This window comes from Muscardinus avellanarius (genome assembly GCF_963383645.1).
Source record: "Muscardinus avellanarius genome assembly, chromosome: 19".
In the NCBI taxonomy this organism is placed as follows: Eukaryota; Metazoa; Chordata; class Mammalia; order Rodentia; family Gliridae; genus Muscardinus; species Muscardinus avellanarius.
The window spans coordinates 43,244,272-43,259,281 of NC_137805.1; the positions used below are offsets into that span (position 1 = coordinate 43,244,272).

The 15,010-nt window shown below is 42.7% G+C and overlaps 1 protein-coding gene across 1 annotated transcript in view; it reads right to left on the minus strand.

The window, feature by feature from the left end:
* The window catches only part of PHF20 (PHD finger protein 20), a gene marked incomplete at both ends in the record, with an annotated part of 90,448 nt that overhangs the window by 31,831 nt on the left and 43,607 nt on the right, over positions 1 to 15,010 (minus strand). The window contains 3 exons of the mRNA XM_080716406.1: positions 5,632 to 5,910; positions 13,110 to 13,289; positions 14,027 to 14,215. Of these exons, the coding sequence (XP_080572532.1) occupies positions 5,632 to 5,910; positions 13,110 to 13,289; positions 14,027 to 14,215 (648 nt within the window). The remainder of the gene's footprint in view (positions 1 to 5,631; positions 5,911 to 13,109; positions 13,290 to 14,026; positions 14,216 to 15,010) is intronic.

Consider the following 15,010-nt stretch of genomic DNA (forward strand, 5'->3'; position numbering starts at 1 on the left):
GGTCCCTGGGTTGGTATTTTTGTTTTGTTTTGTTTTGTTTTGGGGTCTTAGTGAGGGCCTAAGTAGCTGAGGCTGTCCCCAAACCTTGATCCTCTGATCTCAGCTTTCCAAACGCTGGGATTACAAACTGGCACCACCACACTCAGCAAATGCCCCTGGATTTAATCCCCTGTACCACAAAACAAAAGAACAATATATCTCCAGCACCCAAAAAAATGATAAAACCTTGTCCTGAGCTGCAACAAGTAATCCCAGTTCTTGGGAGCCTGAGACAGGAGGATCACAGGTTTGTTTGTTTGTCTGTTTTGTTGTACTGGGGGTGGAACCCAGGGGCTTTTCTACCTCCAGGCTATACTCCCAGACCTATTTTATACTTTGTGTGCCACCACGCCCGGCAGGATCACAGGTTTGAGGCCAGCTTCAACTACTTAGGCCCTCAATAACTTTGTGAGACCCTGTTTCAAAATAAAGAACCATATTAAAATAGGGCTGGAGGTGTAGCTTGAAAGTAGAATGCCCCTGGGTTCAATTCCCAGTTCAGGGGAAAAAATTACTTTTGTTCCTGTAGAGCTATATTCTAGTTGACAGGGTCAGCAAACTAGAAGTAGAGGTGAATTTTCTGAACTTAATTAAAGAAGATAACTACAGAGAAACTACAGCGCTTCACACTTATTGGTAAGAAACCAGACACTTTAACATGGGGCTTATTATGTTACACTCTATTTTTCACTTAAGCACAAGTCCACACATAGTTAACCTGCCTGTGAACTAGCAAATATGCTGCCCAGTGTCCTAGTCTTACCCTGAAACATCCCCACAACTGAATTCTGTAGTGTCTGAAATTCCACCCCAAAGATAAGGGCTTTCTTACAAGTCTGAGATATAACCTGGTTCTATTCTTTAAATTTTTAAAACATTCAGTTATCAGATTAAATAAGTAGCAGCAAAGCCTTGACAAACTAGGGAAGTTTTTCTGGGAGAAAAGTGAGGGAGGAGCTAGAACAGGGGTGCCTTCAAGGGCTAGGGAAGACGAGGAGGCTCTCCCTGACGGCTGTGTCAGGAAGGCTGAGGGCCCACAGAGCCCAACCAGGCCAGAGAGGAAGCTTTTATGTTATATACTTATTCATTTATCTTTTGTGGCACTGGGGACTGAACTCAGGGACATTCTCCTTCCAAGATACAACCCCAGCACTTTTTTTATTTTGAAACAGGGACTCTGTAGGTTGTTGAGTCTCACTAAGTTCTGAGGCTATCCTCAAACGAGACCCTGTTTCAAACCTAAAATAAATGAATGAATGAATGAATGAATGAATGAATGAATGAATAAATAAATAAACAAAGCTGGGGGTATAACTCAGAGGTAGAATGTCCCTTGGTTCAATCTTATAAAACTACTGAAAAAAACAAAACTGATACTACACTTGATCTTAGCCAAAAGGCTGAGAAGCAATAAAAAAAAAAAATGAAAGAAATATGACAAAATGTTGAAGTTTGTTAAGTCAGGTGCTAAGTACAAACATATTTGCTAGATATTCCTGCGTACTTTTCAGTATGTTTAAAATATTCCATTCCCAGCCAGCTATGGTGGTGCAGGCTTGCAATCCCAGTACTAGGGAAGCTGAGATAGCAGGATCCCAGGTTTGAGGCCAGCCTCAGCTACTTAGTGAGGCCCTCTGCAACTTAGTGAGACCCTGTTTCAAAACAAAGAATAAAGAGCTGGGTATGGTAGCACACGCTTGTAATCCCAGCATTTGGGAGGCTGAGACCGGAGGATCGCAGTTCACAGACAGCCTCACCTACTTAGTGAGGCCTTCTGCAACTCAGTGAGACCAGGTTTCAAAATAAAGAATAAAAAAATAGGGTAGGGGCTGGAGCTCGGAGGTAGTATGCCCCTGGTTTCCATCCCCAGACCTGCAAAAATTAAAATAAAATAAAATATAAAAAATGGGGCTGTGGGTATAGCTCAGAAGCAGAATGCCCCTGGGTTCCATCCCCACTACAAAAAAAAAAAAAAAAAAAAAAAAAAAAAAATCCATTCCAGTAGCACATTTGCCTAACATGTGTGATGCCCTGAGTTTGATCCTTAGCATACTGGGGAGGCTGAATAAAAAATAAAAAGGGAGGGAGAGGTAGCTCAATGGAAGAGCACCTCTGGTTTAATGCCCAGTACCACAAAAAGGAAAGAAGCCTGCTAATACAAATAAAAAGGAAGTTAAATTTAAAAAGCAAGGCCTGGTGGTATAGGCTTGGAATTCCAATACTAAGGAGGGCGAAACAGGAGGATGCAGATTCATGGTCAGCTGTCACTTAGTGAGACCCTATTTCGAAATAAAGAATAAAAGCCGGGCGTGGTGGCACACGCTTGTAATCCCAGCATTCGGGAGGGTGAGACCGGAGGATCACGGTTTGTGGACAGCCTCAGCTACCTAGTGAGGCCCTTTGCAACTCAATGAGACCTGGTTTCAAAATAACGAATTAAAAAAAAAAAAAGGCCGGGCATGGTGGCGCACGCTTGTAATTCCCATGCTTGGGAGGCAGAGACAGGAGGATCGTGCAGTTTTGAAGCCAGCCGCGCTGGCTTAAGAGACCCTGTTTCCACATAAAAAAGTAAAAAATAGGTCTGGGAGTGTAGCCCATGGGAGTGTATCCTGGAGGTAGAAGGGCTTCCAGGAACCCCAGTACCACCCCAAAATAAATAAATAAATAAATAAATAAATAAATAAATAAATAAATAAATAAATAAATAAATAAATAAAAATAGGGCAGGGGGTGTAGCTCAGAGGTCGAATGCCCCTGGGTTCCACACCCAGACCCACCAAAAAATAAAAATAAAAATAAAAACTAGGGCTGGGGGGTGTAGCTCGAAGATAGAATGTCCCTGAGTTCAATCCCCAATATGGAAAAAAAAAAAAAAAAGAATGGCTAAATGAGTATCATAAAAGGATTTTGCTGCTGTGGTGGCACACCCTTATAATCTTAGTACTTTGGGAGGCTGATACAGGAGAATCACAGGTTTAAGGACAGCCTCAGCAAGTAGTGAGACTGATCAACCTACTGAGACCTTATTTCCAAATAAGGATAAAATAGGACTAGGGGTATGCTTGAAGGTAGAATGCCCCTGGGTTCCATCCCCAGTAACCCCCCCCCCAAAATAAAAAACAGATTTCAAGAAAAGAGTATTACCAGGGACAATGAAGTACATTTTATAGTGATGAATCCACTGAATAAAAATATATCATTAGAAGTAATATTATTGCTGGGTGTGGTGGCGGACACTTGTAATCCTAGTACTTAGGAGGCTAAGACAGGAAGATCACAGGTTCAAGGACAGCCTCAACAACTTCCTGAGACCCACTGCCACTTACTGAGACTCTGTTTCAAAATCAAAGAATAAAATTGGCTAAGGATATATCTCAGAGAAGGAATTTCCCTGGGTTCCATTACCAGGAACACAAACACACACACACACATACACACACACACACACACACACACACACACACACACACACACGTACGTAATTTTGGAGGGATTTGTGGCACTAGGAACTGAACCCAGGGACATTCTATCTTTGAGCTAGACCCCCCCAGCCTGATTTTATTTTTTATTTGGAAAGAAAGTCTCACAAAGGTGCTGAAAGCTTCACTAAGTTGCCGGCCATGAACCTGCAACCTTCCTGTTTGAGCCTCCCAAGTATTGTGATTACATGTACCACTACACATGATCTTCACATTTTTAAAATGTGGCTACTAGTCAAAAATAACTTGACAATATAGGGAAGAATTTAGCTCTAGGCTTTTATTTAACTCCAATGGTTTACATATCTGCCTTTAGAATAGTACTACACTGTTTCAATTATTGTAGCTTTATATGGTTTGAAATCAGAAAATATATATCTTCTAGCTTTGTTCTTTTTCAAGATCGTTTTGGGTACCTAGAGTCCATATTCCATATTAGGATAGATTTTTTTTCTGAAAAATAAATATATAAATATATGATAGTTTCACCTAAAAAATAGAAAAAAAAATATTCTCTGGTAAGAAAGAAAGCAAAAAGAAATACTGAAATGTTATCTTTAAGTCATCAAAAGCTTGGTATCAGACAAATGAAACTGTTATGTGAGATTATCATTTTTAATTTTAGATAAATTGCCATAATACTAGATGTCAACTACTAAGCCAAGCATGAGAGGGAGGGATAGGGAGAGAATGGGGTGGGGATTGGGTGGGGGCTGACTGGGAAAAGTGTGCATGTATGTCTACAAAAGTATGTATCCTACTATGATGTATGAATACAGTGCACCAATAAAAAAATAAATAAAAAAATGTGGCTACTAAAAATGTTAAATTACACATGTAGCTTACTTATTTCTTATGGAAAACAAAGGACATATGACTAAGAAACCTTATCTGACCGTAATAAGTGCCTTCCCGGGACAACTGCAGACTGACCTCTCAGAGGGCTGGAGATCGCCTTTAGATTGCGCAGCCCTGCCCTACCAGCCCGACCCCTCACTGTAACACTCCCTGGGGATGGTGCCAGATGTCTTACAAATGCCATGTTCTACTTAATACCTATATGAGGTTTTTGTGGTACTTCAAACTAGCACCATTGTGGTTTCTTCACAAAATGAACAGTGCTCTTTGAAGATATCTTCAGCTGAAATTAAGAGGCAAGAGTATAGCCAGGTGTGGCGGTCCCTGCTTATAATCCCAATAATTGGGAGGCTAAGAAAGGAGGATTGCAGGTTCAAGGCCAGAATCAGCTCTAGTGAGGCCCTCCAAAACTTAATAAGACCCTGTTTCAAAATAAAGAATAAAAAATAGGTCTGGAAGCCGGGCGTGGTGGCGCACGCTTGTAATCCCCGCGCTTGGGAGGCAGAGACAGGAGGATCGCGCAGGCTCGAAGCCAGCCGCGCTGGCTTAGGAGACCATGTTTCCAAATAAAAATGTAAAAATAGGCCTGGGAGTGTAGCCCGGAGGTAGAAGGGCTTCCAGGAACCCCAGTACCACCAAAAAAAAAAAAAAAAAAAAAAAAAAAAAAGGTCTGGAGGTATAAGTCAAAGATAGAATACCCCTGGATTTAATTCCCAGTTTCAGGGGAAAAAAAATCTCAGGCTTTGTGGAGCTGGCCCTCCTAAGGGAAGCAAAAATACGTAAATCTCATTGGTCTCTGCTTCTCACTGCTGGGTACCTTGAAAAAGTCACCTGCCTGAGCCTGGTGCTGCCAGGGGGCGGAGGCAGCTGAGCGAGGACATGAGCGCCACCACCCAGCCATGCCCAGAATGTCTGATCTTCAGTCTTGCGGCTTCTTTGTGTGTGTGTGCTACTGAGGAACCCACGGGCATTCTCCCTCCACGCTATGCCCCCAGCCTTATTTTTTATTATTATTTTAAACAGGAGCTCACTAGGTTGGTCAGTCTCACTACTTGTCAAGTCTATCCTTCAACCTGAGATCGTCTTGACTGGACCTCCCGAGTACTGAGATTTCGAGTGTGTGCCACCATGCCACCCTAGTCTTGGGTCTTCACTGACCCAAATGGACCTACTGCCTGCTCTCTGTGTCACGGACACAAGCCCTCTGATCTGCACGGCAGAGCCCTCCAGGACAGTGCAGAAGCAAGATACTTACTTGGGGAGCCGGCAGAGACCCGCTTCCTGGCCAGGCTCTCCTGACGGACCTTACCAGAAGCCGCAGAGCCCCTTGTCTGGACGTGCCGCTTCTCTGTGCCCTCTTCTGCTCCCAGTGACTTCTCCATCCCGTGGAAATACTTCATGTGATAGTGCAACAGTTTAGCTTTGCGGAAACATTTTAAACAGTCCACAACCTTGCATCTAAACTTGTGGTCTAGATCAACAGCTGGTGTGTTAGATGGCCCCAAATCATCTGTTTTCTTAAAAGTATCTGGTGCTGAAAAGAAACAAAAACAAATAGGTCTGGAAGCGTAGCCTGGAGGTAGAAAGCCCCTGGGTTACACCCTGAGTTCCACCAAAAAAAATAACAGGGCTGGGGATATAGCTCAGAGGTAGACTATGCCTGGGTCCAATCCCCGATACCACACACACACACACACACACACACACACACACACACACACACACAAGAGAAAAACGTCTGATGGTTTGTGCACATGTGTGTTTGATACTGAGGACTGAACCCATGGGCATTCTACCTCCGAGGAAAAACCCTCAGCCTGATTTTACAGTATTTTGAAACAAGGTCTCCCTAAATTACCATGCACTGGCATCAAACCTGTGATCTTCTTGTATCAGCCACCCAAATGCTGGAATCACAGGTGTGTGTCACCATATCCGATAAAAAAATTTTAAACTATGTTTTCTGTTTTGTGAGATTGAACCCAAGAAAATACTACCTTTAAGCTTTTTCTTTTTTATTTTTTGTGGTGCTGGGGGTTGATCCCAAGGCATTCTACCTCTGAGCTATAACTTTAGCCCTATTACTTTTGTTAATAGGGTCTTGATAAGTTGATGACAGCCTCACTAAGTTGCTGAGGCTGGCTTTGAGCCTCCAACCCTCCTCCTGTCTCAGCCTCCCAAGTACTGGTTTTACAGGCATATGTTACCATGCCAAGCATGCATTCATGCATGCATTTATTTATTTAAAGCATTGATTGATTGATTGATTGGCTGGCACTGAGAATTGAACCCAGGGACATTCTAACTCTGAGCTACACCCCAGCCCTATTTTTTAATGTTTATTTTGTAACAGGATCTCCTTAGGTTAATGAGAGTCTCCGTATTTGCTGACGCTGTCCTTGAACTTAAGATCCTCTTAACTCAGTCTCCCAAGTACTGGAATTACAAGTGTATGCCACCACACCTGGCTTACTTTTTATTTTAAAATAGTCTTGTTAGGCTGCTGAGTGTTGTTAGTTGCAGGGTTAGTCTGGAATCTGTGATCCTCCTCTCTCAGCCTTTCAAGTACTGGGATTAGAGGCACACACCATGCCCCACTAAACTGTCCTCTGTAAATATTGTTTAATCCTTTATTTATGTCTCTCATTGCTAGCTAATACCTCAAACCCTTACAATTAGATGACCCGGGCGCTGGCGTTCAGTCTGGCCTCATCACAGCACACGTCAGCCTGGGCCACTTGCCCTACACATTCATCTATTATTTCACAGGATGGCCTCAGTTCCTGCCTCAGCCAAGAGCTGGCTGCAGGGCTGGCTTGTGCTCTCCAGCTCACACCTCTGCTTGCCCTGTGCCCTCCCCACCACTCCTCCCCGGCTCAGCCAGCCTTTACTTTCATCCAGACCCAGCTACTCCACAAGCAGGAGGCGTCCAGACGGCCTGGCTCCGGACCACATGCCATCCGCTCCTGGCACAAAGGACTGTCTGCTGCACTTCATCATTAGCACTTGGCGTCTCTTCCTGAACACTGCTGTCACTTCTCCAGCCAGAGGAACAGCCATTGTCACTGCCTTATGTTGCCTATGCACCACCCCAAAACAACTGCTACCAGCAATGACCTAGCCTGATCGTCTAATCCTTTTTTTATTTTATTAATTTTTTGGTGGCACTGGGATTCCTGGAAACCCTTCTACCTTCAGGCTACACTCCCAGACCTATTATTTTGTTTATATTTTTTATTTGGAAACAGGGTCTCAAAACCAGCGCGGCTGGCTTTGAACCTGCGTGATCCTCCTGTCTCCACCTCCGAAACGCGGGAATTACAAGCATGCGCCAACACGCCTGGCGTCTAATACTTTTTTAAATGAACTTCAAATACTATAATGAATAGTATTTTTCAGGCCTGTGAAGGGATAAATTTTGCAATTTAAAACTGACAAAAAGCCGGGCGTGGTGGCACACGCTTGTAATCCCAGTACTTGGGAGGCTGAGACAGGAGGATCGCACAGGTTCGAAGCCAGCCTCAGCTACTCAGTGAGGCTTCCAGCAACTTAGTGAGACCCTGTTTCCAAATAAAATATAAAAAAGGTCTGGGAGTATAGCCCGGAGGTAGAAAGCCTCTGGGTTCCACCCCCAGTACCACCAAAAAAAAAAAAAAAAAAAAAAAAAAAAAAAAACCTGACAAAAAAGCCAGGTCTAATGGCACATACTTGTAATTCCAATACTTGGGAAGCTGAGACTAGAGAATTACAGGTTCACAGCCGGCCTCAGGTACTTAGTGAGGCCCTCCGCAACTTAGGGAGACCCTGTTTCAAGATAAAAAATAAAATAGGGCTTAAGCATAGCTAGGAGGTAGAGCCCTTGGGTTCAAACCCAAATACAGAAAATAAAAATAAATAAATAAATAAATAAATAAATAAATAGCAATGCAAGGAAAGGAAAACACAAGCTTTTAAATATTCACATCAGCAGGGCATGGTGGCACACACTTCTAATGCCAGTCCTTGGGAGGCTCAGACAGGAGGATCACACAAGTTCAAGGCGAGCCCCAGCTCCTTAGTGAGGCTCTCAGCAATTTAGTGAAACCCTGTTTCCAAAAAATATATAAAATAGGTCTAGGAGTGTAGCCTGGAGATAGAAAGCCCCTGGGTTCCATCCCCAGTACCACAAAAATAAATAAGTATATGAATAAATATTCATGTCAAAGCTGGATGTGATGGTGCATGCTTGTAATCCTAGTGGTACTTGGGAGACTGAGGCAAGAGGACAGGAGGTTTGCAGCCAGCCTCAGGTGCTTAGTGAGTCCCTCCGCAAATTAGTGAGACCCTATTTCAAAATAAAGAATAAAATATAGAGCTAGAGTTCAAATGGCCCTGGGTTTGATCCCCAGTACCACCAAAAAAAAAAAAAAAAAAAAAAAAAAAAAAAAAAATATATATATATATATATATATATATATATATATATATATATATTCATGTAAAGCCAGATGTGGTGGTGCAGGTTTATAATTCCAGTCCTTGGGAGGCTGAGACAGGAAGATCCCAGGTTTGAGGACAGCCTCAGCTACTTAGTGAGACCCTGTTTCAAAATTAAAAACTAAAATAAAATAGGGCTAGTAGTATAGCTCAGAAGTAGAGTGCCTTGGATTCAGTCTCCAGTACTACACACACAGACACAATGCAGACTTACCATAATTTAACTACTCTTCCATTTGTGGACATTTTGATTGTGGTTTTTGTTTTGTTATGTGTTACTGGAAATTGAATCCGGGGTTGCTCTTACACCCCAACCCTTTTTATTTTGAGACAGAGGTTGTTAAATTGTCAAGGAAAGCCAGGTGTGGTGGTGCACATTTATAATCCCAGTACGTGGGAGGCTAAGACAGGAAGATTACAGGTTTGCGGCCAGCCTCAGCAACTTGTGAGGCCCTCTGAAACTGAGTGAAACCCTGTTTCAAAATAAAAGAATAAGCTGGGCATGGTGGCGCACGCTTGTAATCCCGCACTTGGGAGGCAGAGACAGGAGGATCGCACAGGTTTGAAGCCAGCCTCATTGGCTTAAGAGACCCTGTTTCCAAATAAAAATATAAAAATAGGCCTGGGAATGTAGGCCAGAGGTAGAAGGGCTTCCAGGAACCCCAGTATCACCAAATAAATAAATTAAATAAATAAATAATAAATAATAAAAGAATAAGATGGGCATGATGGCAAAGGCTTGTAATCCTAGCATTTGGGAGGCTGAGACAGGAGGATTGCAGTTCGTGGACAGCCTCAGCTACTTACTGAGGCTCTTTGCAACGCAATGAGACCCTGTTTCAAAATAAAGAATAAAGCCGAGTGTCGTGGCGCACGCTTGTAATCCCCGCGCTTGGGAGGCAGAGACAGGAGGATCGCGCAGGTTCGAAGCCAGCCACGCGCGCTGGCTTAGGAGACCCTGTTTCCAAATAAAAATGTAAAAATAGGTCTGGGAGTGTAGGCCGGAGGTAGAAGGGCTTCCAGGAACCCCAGTATCACCAAAAAAAAAAAAAAAAAAAACGAATAAGAAATAGGGCTGGGAGTGTAGCTTGGAGGTAGAATGCCCCTGGGTTTCATCCCCAGTACTGCAAAAGAAAGAAAGAAAGAGACAGAGACAGAGACAGAGACAGAGAGAGAGAGAGAGAGAGAGAGAGAGAGAGAGAAAAGAGGAGAGGAGAGGAGAGGAGAGGAGAGGAGAGGAGAGGAGAGGAGAGAAGAGAATTGGACTGGGGGTATAGCTCAGAGGTAGAATGCCCCTGGTTTCAATTCCTAGTACCACCAAAAAAAGGGAGGGAGGGAAGAAGAGAGGAAGGGAAGAAAAAAATGAGTGAAAGTTTGGAAAGGAATCAAGATATTTTACATAGCCTCAAAGCATCCTCTCACAAAAAAAAAAAGTCATTATAAAGGGAAAAATAAGAGCTTAGTAATAGATAAATTTGGTCAATACTACCTTAAGCAAGTAATCAAAACTAACAACACCAGTAAATGGAACAAACAGATGCACCTTCTGATAGAATACACTTATAGCCGGGCGTGGTGGCGCACGTGCTTGTAATCCCGGCATTTGAGAGGTTGAGACCAGATCGTGGTTCCCGGACAGCCTCAGCTACTTAGTGAGGCCCTCCGCAACTCAGTGAGACCCGGTTTCAAAATAAAGAATAAAAAATAGGGCAGGGGTGTAGCTCGGAGGTCAAATGCCCCTGGATTCCAACCCCAGACCCGCAAAAAAAAAAAAAAAAAAATACACTTATAACAATACAACAACACTTAAGTGGTATTTCTGCTAAAAGTAGATACAGCAACCTAAATCTATCTCTAGGGAGACATCAGAAAAATCCAAATTGAGGGATAGCATATCTCTCAGAAACATCAAGGTCATGAAAGATAAAAAATGAAGAACTGATACAGATTAAATTGGAAACAGGGTCTCACTAAGTTGCTGAAGCCTCACTAAGTAGCAGAGGCTGGCTTTGAACCTGTGCGATCCTCCTGTCTCAGCCTCCCAAGCGCAGGGATTCTACAAGCGTGGGCCACCACACCCAACTTTTGATTCTTTATTTTGAAACAGGGTTTTTTCACTGAGTTGCAAAGTGCCTCACTAAGTAGCTGAGGCTGTTCTCAACCGCAATTCTCTCCTATCAGCCTCCCAAATGCTGGAATTACAAGCATGAGCCACCACGCCTGGCTCTGTAATTTACTTTTAAACAATTTCAAAAAACTACTTTTTGAGGCCAGGCATGGTGGCACATGCCTGTAATAGAAATATTATTGGAAGGCTGAGAAGGCTGAGAGGAGAACTGCAGGTTCAAGGTCAGCTTGCTTGCGGCAACATGGCTGGTGATATAGATTGGAAGTAGAATGCCCCTCGGTTTAATCTCTTTTTTTTTTTTTTTTTTTTTTTGGTGGTACTGAGCGGTGGAACTCATGAGCTTTCTACTGCTGGGCTACACCCCAGCCCTATTTTTTACAACTTATTTGGAAACAGGGTCTTATTAAGTAGCTGAGGCTGGCTTTGAATTTGTGCGGTCCTCCTGTTTCAGCCTACCAAGCGCGGGATTACAATCGTGCGCCACCACGGCTGGTTAATCCCCATCACTTTTGAGAAATAATGATAAACAAACTTGGTAAATTGTGAATAATTAGGGAATCTATATTCCTCAATATAGGAAAAACATATGGGAATTCTTTGTACTATTTTTACAATGTTTTTTATATTCTGAAATAATTTCAAAAAATGCCGGGCGTGGTGGCGCACGCTTGTAATCCCCACGCTTGGGAGGCTGAGACAGGAGGATCGCATGGGTTCGAAGCCAGCCTCAGCTACTTAGTGAGGCTCTCAGCAACTTAGTGAGACCCTGTTTCCAAATAAAATATTTTAAAAAAAGGTCTGGGAGTATAGCCTGGAGGTAGAAAGCCTCTAGGTTCCACCCCTAGTACCACCAAAAAAAAAAAAAAAAAAAAAAAAAAAAATTGCACTGAAATAATTTAAAAAATAAAACTTGAGAATATATGCAGGCTAAGGATATAGCTCAGTGTTACAGCATGTAATCAGCAAGACTAAGGCCCTGCATTCAATCCCTAGCACTAATACATGAGCGTCTTTGTGTATGCATGCACACACATGCATATACACACATAAATATCCATGTATATATGGAAAAAGTACACATATGTCCAAGAAAAACACTTTGAAGCCACAGAGTAGCTGAATGGAAAACAATCCTACAACTCACACTCCTGGTGACTGTTCTAGGGCTCTATCACAGAATGCAAATCTCTGCACCTGGTCCCTACCAAAAAAACAAAATCACTGAGCATTTATTCCACAAGATGGCAGAGCCGCCCCAAATGCCAGAGCTGGATTTGGAACAGCCTCTCTTCAGCTCTTGACTAGATATATGGTCTTTGCCAGCTCCTTTTCCTCCTGCCCAAGAGCCTCTGTTAGATCAATTTCTCAGAGAGTGACTCTATCAGTTTAGAAACACCAAGGCTTTGGCAGCAATACTAAGCAGGACTAAGGCAGCATCCTGACCCCCAGGGAGCATAGCTGGATGTTCTGCTCAAGATCCTGCCCCATTTCCTCATCACTTATGTAACACATTCCTGGTGAATGAGTTCTCAGCAACCTCCCTCTTCCCCAGCAATTTTTTCTGGATCCTCTTGCATTTACTGTGAAGCCTTTGTTCTAAAAGAACCATGGGGCCAGCTTTCTGGTTCCAGAACAATGCAATTCTTCTTCAAATTAAAAAAGTTCCAGCTGGGTATGATGGTGCACGCTTGTAATCCCAGCATTTGGGAGGCTGAGACAGGAGGATCCGGGTTAGGACAGCCTCAGCTATTTAGTGAGGCCCTCTGCAACTTAGTGAGACCTTGTTTCACAATAAAAATAAAATAGGGCTGGGGATGTAGCTCAGAGGTAAAAAAAAAAAAAGCCCCTGGTTTCAATCCCAAGTACCACAAAGTAATAAATAAATAAATAAAAACAAAAGGTTAATAATTCAAAACTATTCACAAAACTGATAAATCTCTAGCCATTACTAACCAAGAAGAGGAGGAACACAAGCTATCAAAATCAGAAATGAAAGGGATATAGCATTAGAATAACAGAATATTAATACTGAAAGGTGAAAAAAGATGATTAGAAAAGTCAATTTTTTAGTTCATAATCAAAGTAGAAACAAAAGTGTATATATGAGTGCATTAACTCTAAATATAAACCTTCCACAGTTGAAATGTCTTGTAATTCAGCAAGTGGAGATGCAGGTTCTGTTTTCATTGTGTTCTCCCCCATGGAGCTGCAGTTCAAATCCAAGCCCGCAGTCCCCAATCCATCCCCAAAGGAGTGGCAAATTAGTGCAGATGAGAGCTGGCCAGCTTCCAAAGGAGATTTCAACTGACCTAGAAGAAAAAAGAAAGACTGTGAAACAGGCTTAGTATACAATCAGGAACCGAAAGTCCCTTAACAGCCTAAGAAAACCAGGGACGTGTTAGGGGAAGCCATTTTTTTTTTTTTTTTTTTTTTTTTGCGGGTCTGGGGATGGAACCCAGGGGCACTTGACCTCCGAGCTACACCCCCTGCCCTATTTTTTATTCTTTATTTTGAAACCAGGTCTCTCTGAGTTGCAGAGGGCCTCACTAAGTAGCTGAGGCTGTCCACGAACCGCGATCCTCCAGTCTCAGCCTCCCGAATGCTGGGATTACAAGCGTGCGCCACCACGCCCGGCTTATGGGGAAGCCATTTGTCTCACACACCAATATGTTCACAGGTTTCAGCACATATAGCTAGGACTGTGGGCATCTGAAAGGATGAAGTGAGAGGAGAAATTCCTGGAAATGCCAACAGAAAGGCAGAGGCATGGAGTGAACCGGCACTGGAAGGACAGAGGCAGGATTCTTCAAGTAATGTACCGCCAACCCAACATGTAGTGACATATAAACAAAATGAGCCACAATGCATCCAGCAAGTTTGTCTACTAAGTCTTCAGGAAAGAACAATGTAGGAATACTGCAGCCCCTTCAATAATCTAATTTCAAGATAATCTCATACTTATGAAAGATGGTATACAGTGAATTAGACTGGCTCTCATTAGACAGGCACCAGGTTGGCAAACTCATCCCAGAACAGACTGACTCACCTTCTTCAGCTTTCTTGGTACTAGATGATCTGTCTTGCAAAGGATCCGTATCAACTGTATCAACCAAATCTGATACAACCACGTCAGGATCTAGGATCTCATGGGTCCCATTAGTGGACAGTCTGGAGGACCGTCTCCTGGACAAGTCTTTGTCAGTGTTTTCAGAGCAATTTTTTGACTTCTCCTGGGCTATAAAACCATTAAGAGAGTTGTATTCCATAGATCAACAAAAAGAAATAGCTCAATGATAGATTTCTGGTTGGCTGCCTCTTTAAGGACTTCATACAGAGACTTTTGGAATGTTAGATTTAATAACTTTTCCTAGTTTATAGTTTTAAGTAAGGACAAATTTCTGCCAGGCTAGATCTAACATCGAATATCAGGAATGAATTCATAGTCTGAAAATATGTCCGGTCATGTCGCAATCTTGACAACTAAGTTCTATTTTAGAGCTTATCAACATAAAAAGTCTCTATGTTAAGCCAGGCATGGGGGCACATGCTTGTAATCTCAGTACTTGGGAGGCTGAGACAGGAGGATCACAGGTTCAAAGCCAGCCTGAGCTACTTAGTGAAGCCCTCTACAAAAAATCTTAGTGAGACCCTGTTTCAAAATTAAAATATATATATGAAAAATAGGTTTGGGGTGTAGCTTGGAGGTAGAATGCTCCTGGGTTCAATCCTCAGTAACACACACACACACACACAAGTTTCTATGTCAACTTTTAAAGTCAGTTAAGTTCCCCCCACCAGGAGTTGAGAGACGTACTGGAATTAAACCAGAGCCTCAAGCATGCTAAGACAATCAACAAAGTTTTATAAGTGCCTTATTTAGATGACCACAAATGCTGTTTGAAGCCAACAAGGTATTTTTCGAGTCAGCAAATAGGTTTTTACTGCTGTTGTTTTTGGTACTGGAGATTAAACTCAGGTGAGATCTACCTTTGAGCTAGCTTCCAGACCTATTTAATTTAATTAATTTATT